The sequence below is a fragment of the Fusarium odoratissimum genome (genome assembly GCF_000260195.1).
Source record: "Fusarium odoratissimum NRRL 54006 unplaced genomic scaffold supercont1.21, whole genome shotgun sequence".
Taxonomy (NCBI): Eukaryota; Fungi; Ascomycota; class Sordariomycetes; order Hypocreales; family Nectriaceae; genus Fusarium; species Fusarium odoratissimum.
The window spans coordinates 78660-98301 of NW_022158706.1; the positions used below are offsets into that span (position 1 = coordinate 78660).

General features: G+C 48.2%; 7 protein-coding genes across 9 annotated transcripts; 2 read left to right on the forward strand and 5 right to left on the reverse strand.

Moving 5' to 3' along the window:
- Positions 1-590: 590 nt before the first annotated feature.
- On the reverse strand, positions 591-5613 carry FOIG_11189 (uncharacterized protein; the record flags this gene model as incomplete). The annotated part of the gene is made up of 4 exons (XM_031211736.1): positions 591-1187; positions 1254-1543; positions 1597-2382; positions 3075-5613. The coding sequence occupies 4 exons, from the start codon at positions 5611-5613 to the stop codon at positions 591-593; spliced, it is 4212 nt and encodes a 1403-aa protein (XP_031058310.1).
- Positions 5614-6878: 1265 nt separating this feature from the next.
- On the forward strand, positions 6879-10122 carry FOIG_11190 (uncharacterized protein). Of its 3 annotated transcripts, XM_031211737.1 has the most exons (7): positions 6879-6945; positions 7007-7036; positions 7085-7179; positions 7230-7540; positions 7591-8285; positions 8335-8813; positions 8860-10122. In XM_031211737.1, exons 1-7 carry the CDS (start codon positions 6907-6909, stop codon positions 9176-9178), a joined length of 1968 nt encoding a protein of 655 aa, XP_031058311.1. In that variant the 5' UTR covers positions 6879-6906; the 3' UTR covers positions 9179-10122. The 3 variants fall into 3 exon arrangements, with proteins under 3 accessions (XP_031058311.1, XP_031058313.1, XP_031058312.1); XM_031211739.1 differs by having other exon boundaries at positions 7085-7540; XM_031211738.1 differs by having other exon boundaries at positions 8335-10122.
- On the reverse strand, positions 8344-10064 carry FOIG_11191 (uncharacterized protein). Its single transcript, XM_031211740.1, has 3 exons — positions 9806-10064; positions 9426-9742; positions 8344-9374 (listed from the first exon to the last, which is right to left on the reverse strand). Exons 1-3 carry the CDS (start codon positions 10007-10009, stop codon positions 9197-9199), a joined length of 699 nt encoding a protein of 232 aa, XP_031058314.1. The 5' UTR covers positions 10010-10064; the 3' UTR covers positions 8344-9196.
- Positions 10123-10352: 230 nt separating the features above from the next.
- On the forward strand, positions 10353-12231 carry FOIG_11192 (MFS transporter, SP family, sugar:H+ symporter; the record flags this gene model as incomplete). The annotated part of the gene is made up of 3 exons (XM_031211741.1): positions 10353-10506; positions 10556-10841; positions 10895-12231. Exons 1-3 carry the CDS (start codon positions 10402-10404, stop codon positions 12229-12231), a joined length of 1728 nt encoding a protein of 575 aa, XP_031058315.1. The 5' UTR covers positions 10353-10401.
- A 112-nt stretch (positions 12232-12343) lies between these two features.
- Positions 12344-14337, reverse strand: FOIG_11193 (uncharacterized protein; the record flags this gene model as incomplete). The annotated part of the gene is made up of 2 exons (XM_031211742.1): positions 12344-14247; positions 14298-14337. 2 exons carry the CDS (start codon positions 14335-14337, stop codon positions 12374-12376), a joined length of 1914 nt encoding a protein of 637 aa, XP_031058316.1. The 3' UTR covers positions 12344-12373.
- Positions 14338-15350: 1013 nt separating this feature from the next.
- On the reverse strand, positions 15351-16834 carry FOIG_11194 (uncharacterized protein). The gene is made up of 2 exons (XM_031211743.1): positions 16630-16834; positions 15351-16580 (listed from the first exon to the last, which is right to left on the reverse strand). Exons 1-2 carry the CDS (start codon positions 16819-16821, stop codon positions 15363-15365), a joined length of 1410 nt encoding a protein of 469 aa, XP_031058317.1. The 5' UTR covers positions 16822-16834; the 3' UTR covers positions 15351-15362.
- Positions 16835-17450: 616 nt separating this feature from the next.
- On the reverse strand, positions 17451-18817 carry FOIG_11195 (uncharacterized protein; the record flags this gene model as incomplete). The annotated part of the gene is made up of 4 exons (XM_031211744.1): positions 17451-17881; positions 17936-18066; positions 18125-18590; positions 18637-18817. 4 exons carry the CDS (start codon positions 18815-18817, stop codon positions 17517-17519), a joined length of 1143 nt encoding a protein of 380 aa, XP_031058318.1. The 3' UTR covers positions 17451-17516.
- Between the last annotated feature and the right edge of the window lie 825 nt (positions 18818-19642).

A 19642-nucleotide genomic window follows, 5' to 3' on the forward strand; every position in this document is an offset into this window, starting at 1 on the left:
AGATGCTGCGAGCCATCTAGCCTTCTAAGTACTTCTGGCAATAATACTACACGATATAAGTATAAGATTAAATTTAAAGCTGTCCCGGTCTAGTCCGTTAAGTGCGTTAAAGCGGAGTAAGTCATGCTCTGTTCGAGGATACGCTGGATGGCAAAATGCTATGACATGGTTGTTTCGTTGTCCACCTGGACATGGAGAAGCTAGCGGAGGCAGGAAATCTATTACTTGGAACATGAAAGTCGATTATTGATGAGCCAAGTAAATAGGTTGCCAATGACTCAGGGTGTTCCTTGTGAACAACACTCAATGTTGATTGCAACGCGTTTGCCACGCGTCGAACCCGCGAAAAAGGTGCAGGTCCACCTTCCCTGGAAGCCTGAAGGCATGGCTAGCTCACGAAAGAAGCTGACTAAGTGGCAATAACGCTCAGCTTACCCTGTAGACTGCATTCAGCGATACCACCAAACTTCATACAATGCTTTCACCTGCGCACTATTTAATTCTTTCGAAGGTTCAGCGGGCTCATCCTCGAAGAACAGACCGCAATCAGTTAACGAGGCGGAATTCGGAGGCATTGAATACTCTATTGTCTAACGGCTGGAGCCCTTGGGAGTAAGTGCTGGTATTACCCTAATAGCTCTGCTCGGACATCTAACCCCAGTCCCTTTTGCATCAGGGGGTACTGTAGCCAAAGCAAAGAAGGGATGTTGATTATCGAGTTTCTTCCTCTGACATATATAACCCATCGGGGTGTGCATGTTATCTTGGGTCTGGCGTCGATAGGTCAACCACTCTTGAAGAAACTTCAGAGGTTGGCCGATAATCAAGCCGTGCACCCCTGAGACCGATTGCGAGGAGTCATCCACACTGGCACCTGAAGACTCGGTCTCTCGGTCGGCACCCAACCATGTCATCAAAGATTCATACTTGCTGTAGTCGAAGTATAGCCGTCCTGAAAGAACGCCGATCTCGATCATCAGCCAGGAAGGAAACTGCCTTGTCTTCGGTGGCGTCGGCAGCGTAAAGTAAGTAAGTGTATTGAATCGCCACATTGACTTCGTCACGGGTGCAGCATAAGTCAGTAATGACATAACGGCAGTGGTCGCATTCCAGTGTGTTGCGAGGAGTAGTTCAGCCTCTTCAGGAAAAACAATGACAGCTGTCTCTGTTGCTGAGCTCCAGAGAACCTACTCAACTGGCTGCTACTATAGTTAGTGAACAGTTCCAAATCATTATCGCAGAGGGCTATTTACCACAACGTCTTCGTTGTTTATATAACGATTATTTTGAATACTCTTAGTAAATTCCTTTGAGATGAAAAGCCGAGATGAAGACTTTTGTAAGCCAAACTTATGTCCTATCTTGGTCCTACTCAGGAATTCGAAGCCTTGTACGAAGCTGCTACCGGCTTGGAGATGTCCGGTTTTGACGAAATGTATGAGAGCTGGTTCAAGTCCAGGGAATGTGAGCGGTATATATTTCACGGGCTTCTGGTTCTCACGCAGCTGCTCGAACTCAAACTCGACCTCTCGCTGTAGCTCCACTTCGTCGCAGATGAGTAGTCCCCCGACTGCTCGAGCTTCTGCTGGCAAATACTAGTAGCAAACGACTTTAGGCATTCAAAGTCGAGTTGGGAGATAGTTTCCTCGGCTGAAAAGAACTTATTGGGCCCGTAGAGCTGCTCAAGAGTCCAGTCCTCGCGCTGTTGTATGGCATCCAGAAGCTGTAGCTTGTCCTTTGCACCCTTGGGATGGTTGAAATATTTCCACAAGGCGTTAGTGCGTCGACAAAAGTGGAATCCTTGCGACGTATGAAGCGGCACCATCGTATCATTTGCTTTGCAACTATGCTCAAGTAGCCAATACACAACGTCCGAAGATGTTACAGGTGAACGAGTTTGGTCATTGCCGGTTCTTAGGTCAAGAATGTTCCGCTGCACCTCAGGAGGGACAATAAAACACACCGATTGGGTCGACCCAAGCTGTCGAAGTCGCATTGCATTCGTCTGTAGTAGACTAGGTAAGTCCTCCTGCTTAATTGTCTGAGGGAGCATTGTCTTGTTATCATTGGTCCCGCTGAAACCAGTGGTTAGATTCTTTGACATGGCGTTGTTTGATACCAGCAGGATGTCCCAGCCCGAAGCCTGCATCTTGACTTCGAATTGTTTGGCATGTGCTTGGAGCGCAAAATTGTTCAAGAAGTAGTGTCCTACGCTTGTGTCGAACCTCAGGTGCACACAGAGATCCTCCATCTGGGCGTCATCGTCCACAGTAAGATAGTTCCAATGCTCGAGGTGAGCTGGTAGCTTATATCCATGAATGAGCCGTTCATATTGCATAGAAGGGTCATCGGAGCGGATAACGCGCTGCAAGCATTGAACCACTTGGGGTTTTGTAAGGTCAGTCTGATAGAATGCTAGGTAGGTTGATATCAGAGCTGTGTCCGGGTGACCGTACTCTGCGGTCGGCGATGGCACTATAAATAGGAGAAATTATTTTAATTATAATATATTTTAAGAATATATATAAGTTTCTATTTATATTTTAATAAAAATTTAAAATAATTAATGTTAACATGAATAATAATAAATTTCTTAAAATATTTAAAGTATACTTTATAATTATTAATCTTTATTATATATATCTCTTATTTTTAAATTATTATAATATTTATTATTTTGAAAATACCCTAGATCTTTAAATCAAGTATTAATATATCACCCAATTGGACTTTATTAACAAGATATGTATAAATTTAAGGTTTACCACCCCTATTTAATATGTTATAATTTAAAAATACCAAATTATCTTATAATTCAAGTTGTTTCTGGTATTATTACGACATTTAAATACCAAAATGAACAAAAGGAATCCAACTTCCTTCCTCCTCTCTCAACTTATTGTTAGTAGAATCTACTGATATAATGTCCCGAGGCTCAGTGTGATTTCTAACCCCATTAACAAGCCTTGCATTATCTCTCAATTTCTGCGTAGCCTCATGGAGGCTTCGACTAACACGATCTTCTGTTATTCCCTGTAGCAAGTTCCTGTACGTTTCCTCTGCCACACTCATACTGGCTTGGTCTTCAATGGGCCACAAAGAACCGATAACGTGGCGAAACCCAGCTAGTTGGTAGGCGGCAACTAGATGAATGCTCTCATCCTGAAATCTGGATAAAGTAACGCTACCTGTCCTGCATGCAGAAAGGAATGCTAAGAACGGGCTTCTTTCGCTCAAGTTCACCTCGAGAAGGCTCTCCACCGTCATTGGATCTTTTTCTTTATCATGCAGTAGCAAGGCGCTGTGTAATGGATTCAATGGATCTTCCATAGCATGACCTGCAAAGTGAAACATGGCGCAGGTTTTGAGAAGCTGGAGGATGCTCTGCTTCTGGGCCCTGCCATTGCTCAGTACTGTGCTTGTAAAACCATAAGTCGCAAAAAGATTTGCTATCTTCTGCACTTCCTTAATGGCATAGTGGAGGGTCGAGCAGCCTGGTGTATTCGACATTCCAATTAGAACAGCATTATCTTTGCTTTGCTGGGGAAGCCAGGAGGAACGTGCTCGGGTTTCCAGAAGCGCTTTGATTGAAGAGCTATATGAAGACACGGCCCGGTCAATCACACTGTCTGCAAAGGATGCAAAGTGACAACCGGCTGCGTGGAACGGCAATCTGCTCAATGCACCCGTAGGAATCCACCAGATGCGAGGCAAGGGTGCGCCAGGCGATGGTAAGCCAATTCCAAGCCCTTCCAAGATTGGTTTGGCGACAGAGCCCCAGAGCCGTTCAAGGAAATCATTGTCTTGTAGACGGCCAAGCGGCATATTCATGTCCTGAAGACTGACTCTGAGATTCATGATGCGGATATTGTCCCGCTCAATGAGAATGGCGTCGACACCACTTCGATATTCACTCTGATTGAGCATAATGATAGGCCCATCCGCAGCGGCGTCGAGGATTTTCTGATCACCCGGCGGCATCAGAAAGTCCTCAAACCCAGGTTTCTGTCGGATGACACTCAACAGCGCGTCAAACCCTTGACTTACGTGGTGTTGTCCGGGTGAGCTAATTTGGAGTTGATCTCGAAGCTTGATAAATTGCTCGGCCATGTTGGGGTACTCTCGTTGTAGAGAAGTTAGATCTGTGCGCAGCTCTGCCACCGAAGAGGCTAACGATCCACGACCCATCTCAAGCAATCTGATAACCTCAAAACCGCTTTTCCCAGCATTCAGAGCAGCCGCCGCGGCGTCAGAGCTAAAGCCTGCGACATCATCTTTGCTCAGGAGGCGCTGCCTGTCCGAATTTCGAATTTCACGCATTGATAGCTTAGGGATAAGCTCAATGGTAGCAATGGCGGCCTCATACGCCGCTAGCCAATTCTGCATCTCGCAGCAGAGACGAAGGATCCGCCGTCCAGCCTGCAAGCGGTATAACACCGAAGGGTAGTGAGAGTTGCGGAGGGCTTCCCATGAAATCTCTAATATTTTCAAGGCTCCTTCTTTGGAGACTCCTTTCGTGTACTGTTGATAGTATAAAGCACCAAGGAGGTTTTGTAAGTGTGGCCGAATAGGGTGGTTATTGTGAGTATATTCAAGTGTGGATTCAGCAATGCTAATAGCCTCCTTTACGTCGCTGGCCGCATGTCTTTGAAACAGTCGAAGTGCGAGGTTGTAGCAGACCTCGATGTTTCTTGCGTCTTTCGTCGGCGTGATGTCGTGAGCTTCGCGAAGCAATCGTACAGCTTCGTCAAGGTTGTCCGTCTGATCGGTAGCAAAAGCACGTCCACCGAGTGCATTTGCGAGAGTACACAACATCAATGATCTCCGAGCATCATTTCCATTCATCATTTGAAGTGCCTCTCGTGATATTTGTATAGCGCGGTCTATATCTTCAGAAGTGTCTCCCTCGTTCTGTTCGTAACGTCTTTGTATGCTTGCAGCGAGATTGCCTAACCACTCTGTTCGACTGTCTTCCCAGTCGGGTCCATGCACGGCAGTAACCAACCTTTCCATAATGTTGATCGAATGATTTAGAGATTCCAAAGAACCCGTTAGTTGAAAGAGTTCATCGAGTCTGGCTGCCAGCGTGCTCAAAGCATGGACTTCCAGGCCAGGTTGCTGCTGGATGGTGCCTATTGGGCTACTCAAAATGAACATAGCTTGTGGAGAAGCAGCAACAGCCTCTTCACTAAGCCTGATCGACTCATCGAGATCCTCGCGGATTCCTTGTTGCCAGTATCGATGCCCCAAAGCCTTTGCGTAATTATTCTCTCGATGAGTCAGAAGGTTTCCATCTCTTGCCACAGACTGATTCCTATAGAGCGTTGCGCTTAGTTCTATCGCTTGCTCCAAAACTTCAGCGTCGTCGATAATGGGGGAGTTTAATAAATATGCAATGAGCCTGTCTGTCGCTTTGATTTGCTCTTCTTCCTCGAATTCATCAATGCATTTACAGAGATCGATGACATATTGAATTTCCTGGGGAGTACCGTCGCCAACAAGGGTTGCAATATCGAGCTCCTTGTCATGGGCTGGAATATCTTCTTGATCTTCGCAGACGTTCTGTAGATACAGTAGTAAATCTGCGGAACTGAGGTATTCAACGTTATCCATGACTTTGATAGGATTGCCACCAAATAAAAGTGAACAACGGGTTATAGATAAGACTTTGGTCGAGAGGAAGAACATGTATTAATAAAAAGTAATTAGGCCATAAATCTTACTTTTGAAATGATATGATTTTCAACCGGTTGGCATTCTTACGTGAGATAGCAGCGCTGCAAACGCATTAGTCACGGCTTGCAGCAGCCCTTCACTCTTGATTATCCAATTATTGAGCTATATTCTCTCCCCTCCTTTAGGGACTGGGCAAAAGTGCAGACTGCAGCTATCTGCAAACACATCATTTTCATATCATTTAATTAGCTAATGTTCAAGCAGTTAAAGACCTGCAGAAACTCAGCCAAAGAGAATTAAGAACGCTTGCTGGCCTCAAATGCAGACAGCCTCATTTTCAAGCGATCTAGAAATTAGCTAAGGCTTAGTAAAGTCTTATACTAGGAGGTCGAAAAAAAGCATAGAGGGGATCATTCAGTGACGGGCGGCGACCTTAATAATAAGCTAAAAGCTTATCTTAGGCTATTATATAAGTAGTTAGTATATTACCTGAAGTATATTCATAAGAGTATTATTTGAAGTTCAAGTTAATAGACCAGAAGCTGATACCTATATCGCGCCCCCCAACCGTGAGCAAGGTCCCACGCCTGAACCCCAAGCTGCCTGCGAGCCAGTTGAGGACGGACTTGCCGTTCCTCTTTTTCTACACAGTGACCATTGTGGCGAATGGCTACAGTTGGATAGATGATGATGGAAAGAAGCTGAAGAATGGACAAAAGGGCTGTGGAGCAATGACCGATTGAACTTCGAGTGCGATTGAAGTTGAGACAGACGATGGTTGGACCGCTCGGCATAGATTTACTTTTACCTTGCCGATAGCTATCAAAGCGGGCTGTGTAGAGAGGCCATTGCAAGTGCAGGGGGCCCCTCAGGCATTCAGTGCGATAACAAGGAAGGTAATCTTTTAGTAATACTTCTAGGTGTTAATTGTGCTGTGTTATTAAAGACAGGTCGAAACATATTTAAAGATTAGACGACCTTGAAGGAAGTTAGAGATTATTCTTTTTAGACCACTTACTACAACCCGTGCGATGGATCGTAATAAGATGCTGCACTTGACTGTCTGAACGACCTATGTCTTTGGCTGCGATCAGGGTAAAAATGAGGAATGAAACAAAGGAAGAAAGATATTCCGGGGAAGGCCTCCACCAACATGGTGTCATATGGATGTCACTTTTCCCAGACCCCATGAAAACCTTAATCTTCAACATCAATGTAGAACCAGAAGGCATGACAGATATAAAGCCGCACTTTGGAAAAATCCCCGCAGTAAGAGTCTTGTTCAAGAACAAATCATAGGCCTAGTTTGAGGCTAACTATATACCTCAAGTGTGACTATTGTCGGAGCAAAAAGCTCAGGGTAAGGCGCTATCCCAGTCTTCTGAAGCATAGCCGCTGACAGACGAAGTGCTCCAAGGAAAGACCAAGATGCATGAGTTGTACGCGGTCTGGGAGGCCGTGTCGCTATAGCGAGAGGACTCAGAGAACGCCTCTCACGCGAGAGTAATTGCTCCATCAAAGCTGTGCAAGACCTAGCTGACCCCTCCCTTCAGCTATCTGACCAGAGTTGAGAGACGCCTCGCAAACGTGGAGCGCCTATTTGGCCAGCTCCTCCCTGATGTTGACATCAATGAAGCCCTGGCATCGCAGGGAGTTGAAGCTCCTGCAGACGCATCCCAGCCGAATGCATCCCTGTCGCCACCAATAAATCCTACGTCGCCCCACAGTCCAGTTCAGGTCGGCGGTGCCATTTCAGATGCCGTGCCTGCAGAAAGCGATGGCTTCGATTGGCAGGAAGACGTTGATGAGCTGACGGATGGGATGGCGTCATTGTCCGTTGAGCCGAGAGGGGCGGGATACTTGGGTAAGTCGGTGAGCCCAGACATAAACACACAGACCATTAACTCTGACTAGGACCTACTGCTGGTGTATTTTTCCTCAGATCACTACTTCTCTGGACGGGTCATTCGAGGCCCTTCATCGGCGATAGCTCCGAGGTTCCACGACCCCATGCTGGGTTGGAGTCTTCTTCCCAGCTATCTAACTCGGTCACGTCGAGACATGTTATCGAACAGTTGGTGAATGGCTATTTTGAGGTCTACCACCGCAGCTATCCGTTCGTGCATGAGCCCACCTTCCGAGCCCAGCTTCACGAGGTTATACAGCGACCAAAACGACGATCGTGGCAGATGCTGCTCTATACCATTATGGCACTGGGAGCATGGTGTCTCAACAATGATAACGCTGAACTCGATGATGAGCTGTACCATCTAGCACTCTCGTTTGGGGACGCCGAGTGCTTGTTCGCAAGCGCGGATCTGACCTTTGTTCAAGCTCTCATTTTGTTCAGCAATCTGAGCCAGAAGCGCAATAAGCCCAACACGGGATCCAACTTCCTCGGGCTTGCGACACGAATGGCTCTGAGTTTGGGTCTCCACAGAGAGCTGCCCGACTGGAACATCAGTCTCTTGCAACGAGAGATGCGGCGCCGTGTCTGGTGGGGGCTGTACATGTTTGACAGTGGTGCCTCGACTACCTTTGGGAGGCCGATCCTTCTTCCGGGTGAGGAGGCCATGGACGTGCGACCGGTTCTGAATATTGATGATGAGGTATGCGGTAACCGGATATAACGTGAATGTCCTGCTAATGTGTGCAAAGGACCTCACGAGTGTAACAGAACTTGCGCCAGAAGAGGTAAGCAGGCCGACGCTGTACTCAGGCATGAAGTACCAGAGCGAGCTACATGTCAAGTCCAACTACATCTCCAATCGTCTGCTCTCATCGTCATGTGTGGCACCGGAAGACGCGCTATTCATGGATGCAACATTGGACAAATGGTCCAGCACATTGCCGGAGTACTTGAGGCTGGAACACGATGTCCGCTCAGCTGAGCCTACATTCTATTTCAACAGGTCACGTCTCTGGTGGCGCTTCTGGAATCTCAAGATCATCATCTTCCGCCAGTTATTTCTCAAGCGGGCAATTGGGACAAGTAATTCTAACATGACAGCACCAGTCAGTGAGGCTGATGAAAGGTGCATGAACATTGCGGTGCGCGCTGCGAGTGCGACGATAGCATCGATCGATCAGCATACAAGGGAGAGACAGAGAACCAGGCTTGTGACTTGGTATTCAATGTGAGTCATTCCTCACAAGTCTGTAGGATGAGGTTGACTTCTCTAGCTATTTTACATTCCACGCTTCCCTGGTCATCATCCTTGCTATCCTCAGTAACTCGGAATCACCAGACATGCCCAAGTGGCAGGAGGATGTCAACACGGTCCGTCGCATCTTCCGAGATGTATTTGTGGACAATGAGCTCGCGACTCGCTGCGCCAACATTATCGACGTCATGCTGCCAGACCCTCTCTTGAACACGGGGGATTGGGCAAATGTCCAGCTGGATCCTATGCTAATGGACTTTTCGACGTGGCCAGCAGCATCTGCTGACGAGTTTGCCAGCGTTCTTGGCTGGCCAGACTGGCCCAACTTTCCGCAGTGAATGGATTTCTTAGAATCATCAGTTTATAATGCGCACATTGGGTTCGATGAGATGGGATCTAATGTATTCTCCGTTCGGTATATCGTTTTCGTCCGCCCGCTTGATCGCTGTTTCTATTGTCGTCTCGATTCCGGCTCTTAGGTGTCGTGATGCTAAGCGCTCCCGTGCGATATCAACTGGCACATCTACAAACCACCTTTGGTACACATTAGCTTGGAGTACAATAGGGGGTGATCGCGAGACTCACTTATCATCTACCAATGTGGAAATGCGGCTCCAAGGCTCTTGGTCCAAGAGTACGTAGTTGCCTTCGATGATAACAACTTTGGCCCGTGAAGAAATCTCAATGGCATCGGGGATTGGGTCTTTTCTCGCATGGTCAAACCCCGGCGCTTTAATGATGGTTTGCGGCTCGTCATCTGTTGTCACAGGTGTCGTCTTGAGTAACACCACGAGATCTAATAAGGCGGCGGCATTGAATGTAAAAGGCGCGCCTCGCCTTCGAAAGGCTTGGTCAGGGTCGTGGAAGGAAGAGAGAGTGGTACGAGTATAATGGAATCCATCCTGGAGAATTGGGTGTTAATGACGTAGTTGTTGCTCGGAGTTGGGGCTCGAGGATATACTAACCATTGGAAGTACTGCGACATCGAGAATGCCGCTTTTCTTCAGCTCCCTGATCAAGGCATCAGAGATGGTGGTTTTGCCCGATCCTGGTACGCCAGCCAACGCAATCAAGATTCGTTGTGTTGGACCTGAGAGCTTCTGCCGGGTCAGAAGACGCTCGACGCGATCATTGAGCTTGCTTGTTGTCTTGACCAAATCGCCATCCATATTGAGATAATTGATTAGGAGAGCTTATTCGGCGAAAAATCCAGGTTGTTTTAGGACTCTTTAACTTGATTTCTTCGGAGGAGACCGGTCCTTCTTGAATCATGAGACGGCAGCTCCAATTCCTCACGGGATACAGTAGTCCGGACACTTAGCTCCTTGATTTCTGATTGGTTCGGACTGGAGTTGGCCGGACCCAGCGAGATGGAGTCCTACGTAGTGTCGATCTCCAGTATTCTGTGGGGTTCAGTCCACACGGAGCAAAACTTGTCCACCTCGTGCTGATCCTATGCGAATATAAGAACCCCAGAAAACCTCCACAAATGTTTGTTTCCCCAGTTCCATCCCCAGATTCAATTTCGACCTAAACATCACTTTAATCATCGAGTTTCAATATGGCTGCTGAACGAACCACAAATGAGCAGCAGCTCGACGCAGTACCCAAGAAGGGTGTCTGGCGACAGCTGCGCGAGAACCCTTATATTTTTGGACTCTCTATGGTAAGCAGCTTCTTGTCGTAACTTTATCGGAACTGACACTCTGTATTAGTTTGCCAGTCTTGGTGGCTTCCTTTTTGGTTACGATCAAGGTGTTGTGTCGGGCGTATTGACCATGGAGTCGTTCGCCGCTGACTTTCCACGAATCTACCTTGACAGCAGTTTCAAGGGTTGGTTCGTCTCAACTCTGCTTCTGTGCGCGTGGTTTGGATCTCTTATCAACGGCCCCATTGCCGACTACATTGGTAGAAAGGGTTCTATTCTCCTGGCTGTTGTCGTCTTTACCATCGGCTCTGCTTTCCAGGCTGGCGCCGACTCGATCCCTATGCTTTTCGCTGGTGAGTAGCAGCAGACTTTTCCCCTCTCTCACTCCTCCTAACACGAGACTCAGGACGTGCTGTGGCTGGTCTTGCAGTTGGCATGTTGACGATGATTGTGCCCATGTATATGTCCGAGGTGTCAAGCCCCGGCATCCGGGGTACTCTTGTTGTTCTGCAGCAACTCAGCATCACTCTCGGCATCCTCGTGAGCTACTGGCTAGAGTACGGAACCCAGTATATCGGTGGCCATCGATGCGCACCCGATATCCCGTACTCAGGTGGTACTTCCGACAAGCGCACTTTCGATCCTCGATACGATGTCGGCCCCAACGGATGCACAGGACAGTCCGATGCTGCTTGGCGAGTTCCCTTTGCCCTCCAGATTTTCCCTGCGCTTGTTCTGGGCATTGGAATGATCTTTTTTCCCGAGTCCCCGCGCTTTTACCTCATGCGCCACAAGGAAGACCAGGCCCTTGCTGCCCTGGCTCAACTCCGTCAGGTTCAGGTTGACTCAGAATCCATCAGAGCTGAGTATCTAGCCATCAAGACCGAGGTGCTGTTTGACGAGTCCGTGTCAGCGGAGAAGTTTCCCGGGAAGAAGGGCCTTTCCCTCTTTGCTGCTCAGCATGTTGCTCTCCTGTCTACATGGCCCGCCTTCAAGCGCCTCGCCATTGGCTGCTGCATCATGTTTTTCCAGCAGTTCATGGGCTGCAATGCCATCATCTACTACGCTCCAACCATGTTTGCGCAGCTGGGACTCTCTGGAAATACCTCTGGTCTTTTGGCGACTGGTGTATACGGCATCGTCAACACGCTTTCGACGCTACCCGCCCTCTTCTTAATTGACAAGCTGGGTCGTCGTCCGCTACTCATGTGTGGTGCAGCTGGAACCTTCATCTCTCTCGTTATTGTCGGTGGCATCATCGGAGGATATGGCTCAGCTCTTACCGACAATAAGTCGGCGGGCTGGGTCGGTATCGTCTTTATCTACATCTATGACGTCAACTTCTCGTTTTCCTTCGCGCCTATCGGTTGGGTTCTGCCCTCTGAAATCTTCAACCTTGGCAACCGATCCAAGGCCATGGCTATCACCACTAGTGCTACTTGGATGTGCAACTTCATTATCGGCCTTGTGACGCCTGACATGCTGGCCACCATTGGCTGGGGTACTTACATTTTCTTTGCCGCATTTTGCCTTCTTGCCTTCCTCTTTACCTACTTCTTCGTGCCTGAGACTCGTGGAAAGAGTCTGGAGGATATGGATCTTGTGTTTGGTGATACTGCATCTCATGAGGAGAAGGCAAGGTTGATGGAGATTGCATCTTCTATGGGCCTCACAGAAGCCGTTCCTGGGCACAAGGTTGGTCTTGCTAAGGAAGACTATACTTCTGCAGAGCATTTTGCTTAAGTCGGTTATTACTGGACTTGCGTGGTTTTGCTATAGCTTCCCAAGGGATGGACTAGTATGCTAGGCTGACAGTATACAGCTTTACTTCAATATCTGATAAGAAGAAATGAAATAGCCATTCAGTATCCAAGCAAATAACTTTCTAAAACTTGATATCTATAGCCCTCCAAGAGTTACTGCCGCAGTGCACGTCTCCTTGCAACTTGAAGTGAGAGAACCAATCATCCTGATAAGTAACATTGAACCCAGCGTTGGCATATACCTCAGATACAGCATTCGCAAAGATGTCCTGCTTGTTGATTACAGGACCCCAAGGCTTGGGTGCAAGGACCTTTTGGTCCGGCAGAACCAGGCCATTGACGGTACCCGGCCAGAGAGCTAGAACTTGGGTAGCTGTATCAACCGCGCGTCGTTGCAATGAGTTCTTGGGAGTGCCTGCCTCCACGATCGATTTGGCCTTGTAACCAGGTCCCATAGTTCCTTTCAACGTGATACCGGTCTTACTTGAGGTCTTTTGAGGCGTTTTGGAGGTATCTTCCTCTGCATTTGAGTCTGATGGCTTCTGTCCGGGACATAACCAGCTGTCCGACTCGGCATAGTAGAAAGGCATAGGAACTCGGAAGATATCCTTGTCAGTGAGTCCAGTCTCTCGTTTGAGAATGTTGAGATTGGCTTCAATGCGCTGAGCCGAGCTTTTCTGGATGGCTTCAAAATTCTTAAACTTGAGAGCCTCTTGGATAGTCTGCCTGGGAAGGCACAGCTCCTGCTTCTTCTCTTCCACTTGAAGTGAACGGGAAACAGCCTTGACACTTCCATGACCGGCCTTGGACGCCTTCTTCAGTAGATCAAGGCCTTTGAGCGGATCTGCAACCATAATGATCCATCCACGCTCATTGTAGGCAGGCAAAAACTGGAGGAACTCGTCCACATGGCCAACGTACAACCAGCTTGTATCGAGGATCAGAGGGTCTTGAACTTCTTGGGCCTTGAGAAAGTCAACCATGAGAGGGGCTCTTCCATCCCAAGCGCCCATGATCGTTCTGCCCTGAGGGAACGACTTTCCATTGTGCTTGTAGGGCGGAATGGTCTCCAGGTTTCCAGTGGAGTCGATGGTGTCGCCGTCACCTGGATGTTGAACTGCGCCGACCTTGTCGTTTCGGAGCTCATGGAACGCGTCGCGGCCGGACCTACGGGAGCTCTGGACTGATCGGATCATGATTCGGATATTAATCGGGCCATTCGGGCCAGGTATGCTAGAATAACCGGGCTCGAAAAAGTCTTGTGTCCAGATATCTTGGTTGTCGAAGAGGAAGATTGGGTCTTTGATACCAGAACTGGCGACGTTGCGCTTGATATCATCCACATACTGCTGCTGAACAGGGTTGGAGCCAGGCTCGTTCACACCGGTTGAGAAGACACGCTGGGCCACCTGCCCGTGGTGATGAGTCAATACAGGGGCAACTCGGACAGCAACGGTGTCGATTGATTTTGTCTTGCCATCGGTGACTGTGAACTGTATCTTTGCATTGCCATCCCAACCCTTGGGACGACGGACATCGCGGGCATCAATACCCAGTTCGAGGCCCGACGAAAGCTCCTTGGCCGAGAACACATAATCGCCTGATACGTAGATCCACTTGTTACCCTTCTTTGTGAAGACCCGGACTTTTGCTGCGGCTGCTCTATCGGTGACCCGGATGGATCCCTTGGCAGATGGACTCAATCCGGATATGGGAAGCGTTTTGAGTGGCGCAAGATATTTTGGGTTACGTTGGATGTCATCTGTCGCATCGTTGCACAGGTCCAAATAAGTCTCATTGCTCGGGATGATGTCGACGCTGGGTCCCCATTGCTTAGCACAACGACGGCCAGTATCGCCGATGTTCGGTAAGATTAAGGCGCCACGATTAGCGGTCCATGAAGATTTGCCATCGTTATCTTTCTTGTCGATTTTTCCATCGCGGTTGGTATCTGCGAGGATGGTCACTTGGAGAGCATTGCAAGTCTCGAATAGAGCTACAGCAACTGTCAGCAGGGATAAGCTCAATCGATTACTGCCTGTGTACCTAGCGTCAAGACAGCCGCCTTGGTAGTCGGAAACTTCATTGTGACTTAGAAAACCCCAAGACACTGGGCTGAAGGACCTGAAAGAATTGACTGTTTTATGTTTCTCAACACGTATTGTATTTATTTATAGCAATTGATAGAACATCCTTCCATTAAACTCTAATCTCGGTAACATGACTAAAAGTCCACTTAGCGGGCTCGTATAAATCCTACACTGGTTTCTAGACCAGTCGATTGCCTGTAGTGGAGCAATGTCCCTTGCATTCCCGAGGATCCAAATATGGCGACTCCTTTTTAGGCTGCTATTAGTGGTCATAGCGTTTAAACCCCCTGATGCTTTCGTCGACGGTCGTACCGTCAATCTGATAATGGGCTCGATTCTGGACCTCTTGAGGTTGACTTCACATGTAAGAGCGCGCGATGCAAGCATTAACTGTCAGCTCTATCCAAGTTCTCCCATCAAGATCCGGATGACCGCGATCCCAAAGTTTTCGGTGGAATGATAAGTCTATACTAAATTTACTCAACCTTTTTCATTATCTGGAATGGAGGCCCTCAGAATTCACGCACCACAAGGGCGGGATCTGTTAATAAATCACCACTGCCTGTCCAAAGAACTCGAAAATAATTCATATTCCCGAGGCCACGACGATGGCTTTGCTAAAATGTTATCCTTTTGGGCACCTCGTACATAATGTGACCTGTTTTCAGTTGCTGTGTTAGAAGACCAGTCCAGGGTATGTCTCCGTGCTCATGTGTTTAACACGAGAAGGGGAAGCAGGTGAGCAATGTAGCTATTAAAGGCGTATGCTTATATAACCCGGCTTTCACGTCGCTTAGTTGAGTTGGATTAACAGCCGCAATAAAGTCATTTCCTTATAACTAGTATTAGGACAGATAGTGGTAACAAAAGAACGTTAAATGCCTTGCATGGCTGCATCGATAGTCTGTATAAATTATTGCATTATAGTGAATAGAACTCTAAACTGGCTGTATGAAAAAAGCATCCAAGTAGCAAACCTTACAGACTCACTCCCCCATCACCACATGTTAACTAACCATACTCAAAGGCCAGACAGGATCTGGGGAAACAGCTTCTCAGTGAAGTCCCAAAGAATAGGAGTGTAGTCAGGAGCCCAAGTGAGACCAGTCCAGAAAGTGTTGCGCTGGCCCTGAAGGGCATAAATCTTATTGTAGAAGCCACCCTCAAGCTCCTGAGCACAGACCTTGGGAACAGTCAAGCCGTGAGATGCAAATGCAACAATATCAGGAGTGGTCACATCATAAGTTCCAGCCTTGTCGATGTTGGTGAAAACCTGCTTGATAAGAGCCTTGGCCTTCTGAGCTGTCAGGTTGGCCTGACCAAGGACACGAGTTGTCCAAAGGTCCTGCTCACCCGAACGAGTGTAGGCATCGACAAAGTTACCTCGTGGAAGGTAGAAGTTGGTGGCGTTGTCAGCGGTGTTGCTAATGCCAGTAACGTCCTTGGGCAGGCTTGTCTTGCCGACGACGCCAACGTACAGCGTCTCCCATGAGAACTTGGAGAAGAGCGACTTCTCTTTGGTATCGAGATCCCAAGAACCAACGTTGTCTGGTGATGGAGTTGCCGCAAAGAGGACCTTCTTGGCCTTGATGGTCTTTTTGCCAGAGGGTGTCTGCACGACGAGCTCTGAGCCCTGGGAAGTTCGCTTACTCCAGGCAACTGTGCTTTCAAGAAGAACGTCATCCTTGATCAAGTCATAGACACGGTCGTAGAGTGTCTCTGAAGAATATGTCGATGGCCACTTGAATGTAGGACCAGTAAGACCAAATCCGAAGGCCGCAAGCTGAGGCTCTCCAACAACAGCCATGACATTCCAAGTCGGGGTATGCGTCGCGTCGGAAAGCCAGATGAGAGTTCGCAGGATAGAAAGGGCACTTCCAAGTTGGTACTTCTCAAGAAACTCGCCAAAGGGAAGAAGAAGGTCTTCGGGGACTTCTCCCTTCTTGAAGTAGCCGTTCTCGAACCAAGGTTGATACTTGGCGGCCAGCGCAGCATACGCGGCCAGGGCGACGGTGGAGTTGATAGCACCGTAGTCGGGATCAACCTTCTTTCCGGTGCTGAAATCAACATCCTTGGTGGTGAACAACAGTTCGGCGGAGCTGATCAGATCGGGAGAGATGAGTCCAACGTTGAATCGCTTGAAGAAAGCCTTGGTTGTCTTTCGGTCGAGATATGCTTGGACTCCGTAGTTGATCGGTCTCGCGTTGGCGCTCGGCTTATAAGCGTGGACATGACCGCCCTAACAACGCATCAGCAGTCACATTTTCCTCTCGGCCAAGGTAACTCACGAGTCTGTTCTGCTTCTCAATTACCACGACCTTCTTGCCGTAATCTTCTCGCAGCCTGACTGCAGCGTAAGCACCAGTTGCGCCACCGCCGACAATGGCGACATCGACCTCAAGGGTATCCTGCTTAGGCGTTGCGAGGGCACCATGGCCTGCCAAGTAGGCAAAGAAGGGGAGGAAATTATTCAACTTCATCTTGTCAATAAACTAAAGGTGGTTAAAGAGTTCTGACAAAAGACGGAGGGGAGGATGCTTAAATACGTGCGGCTGATTGCTATAGCCTCCCTTGTAACACCAGCCTAATCCAAAGTTTCAATTGCACGTCAGCACGAGACAGCGAATCGGCAGGCCGACAGGATAGCGCAGTGTGACTTTGTCATTTAAAAATTCCGGCACGAACGCACGTCCGACTACGTAGTGCTGCCGATCAGAAGGGATTCTCAGGGCGCCGTGGGAACTACCGACGTAGTATCCGGGACTTTCGGCCATACAACAGAGTTTAATTCAAGGTCTCATGCCATAAGTCAGCGCACGAACATTACCCGTATAATTTTATTTTAATATTTCTACAAAGTATAACATGATAGCATCACCAATATCCACGCAACGGACTCCGAACTCTGAGTCCGTGTCCATCCGAGCGGCCGTAGGCTCCGTAATGGTATGCCGCAAGACCTCAGAGTCCCACTTGGATCGTTGAAGTGCCGTGGAACAATGGGTCACCACCGACATCAAGCTTATTAGCTCGGCAGCACGGGCTGTTGACCCTGGTCCCTTTACGTAGTACCGGAACAAGACAGGAAAGGTGATCACTAAAACGGTTTGTTGGTATATGATGTCATTTGTTCCAATAGTGGTGTTCTATAAAGCCTCTTGATTCTCTATATAAATTACTCAAGCCGATAAAAGCCTTTGTTTTCAACCTGCTTAATCTCCACGACCGTGTCATTTCGCACGTAGATTCCCGCCGTGTCAACTTCAGGACTAGAACCCGACTGTTCACTCGAGATCATAGTATGCACTCCTTCGGTCCGTTGCACGTCACCAGAATGATAATGCAGTCCGTTCTCCATGTCAGCCAATTGATGCGTTGAGCTTGTTTCATCAGCTTCGCGGTCCTTATTTGTCCGAATAAGTGTTGTAAGCTTGATAGCATTGCTCGGCCGGCTGATAGGCTGGCTGCTTTTCCCATAAGAACTGAGGAAACTGGAAGGGAGAATATGGACAAAGATTGGACGAAGAAGAGGGAAGCATGCTGTGATAGCTAGTTAATAATTGAATCAGATGGCTGACAAAGACATGTACTGACCAGAGACAATGGCGATATTGACTTCAACAGATCCCAGAATGCAGAACATGGCATAGTCATGAGGCATCTGTCCTGTATCCTCAGGCCAGTTAATAAGTACAATTAGCACAAACATAGATGCAATGCAGACACTGAACTAGATGTCAGTCGAATAATTCGGGAAGTAAGTGGGAGGATATGAAAACTTACATGGTACCAAGAAGGAACAGAGCACCGATTGCCAGCTTTTGACCCGTTCGAAGTCTAAGTCTGAAGACCTCAATAATAGGTAAGACCAAGATGATGATATCGATGATAAAATGAGCAGTGATGGTTCCCAGGAAGAATTTGTCGCTGTCGATATTGCAGACCTTGTCTGTAATAGTGTAGTCCCAAAGGGACTGGACGGGGACGCAACGAAATGTGAGCATGAATGTTCTGATGATAATCCAGATGACTACCACGACGATCGTGACCATGATTGGAATGCGAATGGATGAAATGCGAAACAAGCGCCAATACAGACACAAGATGGCGAGCTTGGAACAAGCGATTGATGAAGCGTAGCAAAGGGAATTGAAGTAGGCCAGAAACCGTGATTGCTGTAGAATTGCCTCATGTTCATCGGCGGGCATCGAGTCGGGTATGTACACTCCGAGATATGTATGTAGGGTCCCTGTATCATTGTAAGTCTCAATCAAAAGCCAAGCCGGGGTTCTGACATTCAACCATGATACCGCAGTACCCCGTCGCGAAGAGAAAGGCCAGTATGGTGAAGTAATCGTCAAACCACCAGCTCATCTTGGTCATGCGTCGGGCGCAGACACGAAGAACGAGGGACGCCAAAGCCGCGAGCCATGGGATCGCGACAGCGGCCCAAATATTAGGTTGAAGTCCAACCATAATTTGAGCACGCGCTGTGGCAGCGCCAATTCATAGAAATCGCACAAAATAATGGGAAATAACAGTCGAGGATATTTGCTACAGCAAGAAGGGGGGGAATCCTCATGCAGGCAGGACGGGATCTGCATTTTGAATGGCAGCCGATGACGAGAGCTGAACCTGTCTGCAGAACAACTGACTCGTTCGATCCAGCCATGACAGCTTTCCCCGGATACGACCATGCCGAAAGAAGCACCCGTTATCGTTATCTCGTCTTAGCTCCAATAGATAACTCGACCGCTGCAGATTAACCGCCAATTCTGAGTTTACGCTTGTTGGGGTAGTGGGCATGCTACTGGCAGCGGCGCTTTCTTGGTGACAAGCCTCGTATGAGAGTTTTGACAGTTATCTGTTCGACAAATCATCTGGAAAAAGAAACATGCTTCCTTACCCAACTGATAAAGGGCTGAAAAACGCCCAGGTCATCCAATTTCCACCTTTTCAGAAAGGGGCTTTTCCTGTCGGTATTTGGTCTTGACTCGCTGTCAAAGATCATGATTTTCGAAAGCCGCTTCCAAGCCACAGCTGAGTCTGTCTTGATTCCGCTCCTGAGTCTTGGCATTTATCATGGGTTTTGAAGAGACGAGCCATTCCCGAAATGCAGTTTTGACTCGGTACCAGCATCACTAGCATCTTTTTAACAGTTCCCCTCGCTTAACCCTCCCAAGATCTGTCCCTTGCGCATCGACCAAGGATCATGACACGTCGAGCGACGCTTGTACCTTTCCAATGCGCCTTATCATCCGAACTTGTAAGATCCCTGCTGTTGAGCATCTTACCGATGTA

Bases quoted from the DNA above. Each gene is read 5' to 3' on its own strand.
- FOIG_11194 (XM_031211743.1), bottom strand. From the start codon at position 16,821: ATGAAGTTGAATAATTTCCTCCCCTTCTTTGCCTACTTGGCAGGCCAT. The intron at 16,581-16,629 runs GTGAGTTACCTT...ATGCGTTGTTAG, and splicing joins TTGAGAAGCAGAACAGACTC to GGCGGTCATGTCCACGCTTA.
- FOIG_11190 (XM_031211737.1), top strand. From the start codon at position 6,907: ATGACAGATATAAAGCCGCACTTTGGAAAAATCCCCGCA. The intron at 7,180-7,229 runs GTAATTGCTCCA...CCCTCCCTTCAG, and splicing joins AGAACGCCTCTCACGCGAGA to CTATCTGACCAGAGTTGAGA. The intron at 8,814-8,859 runs GTGAGTCATTCC...TGACTTCTCTAG, and splicing joins CTTGTGACTTGGTATTCAAT to CTATTTTACATTCCACGCTT.
- FOIG_11191 (XM_031211740.1), bottom strand. From the start codon at position 10,009: ATGGATGGCGATTTGGTCAAGACAACAAGCAAGCTCAATGATCGCGTC. The intron at 9,743-9,805 runs GTTAGTATATCC...CCAATTCTCCAG, and splicing joins ATGTCGCAGTACTTCCAATG to GATGGATTCCATTATACTCG. The intron at 9,375-9,425 runs GTGAGTCTCGCG...TGTGTACCAAAG, and splicing joins TCCACATTGGTAGATGATAA to GTGGTTTGTAGATGTGCCAG.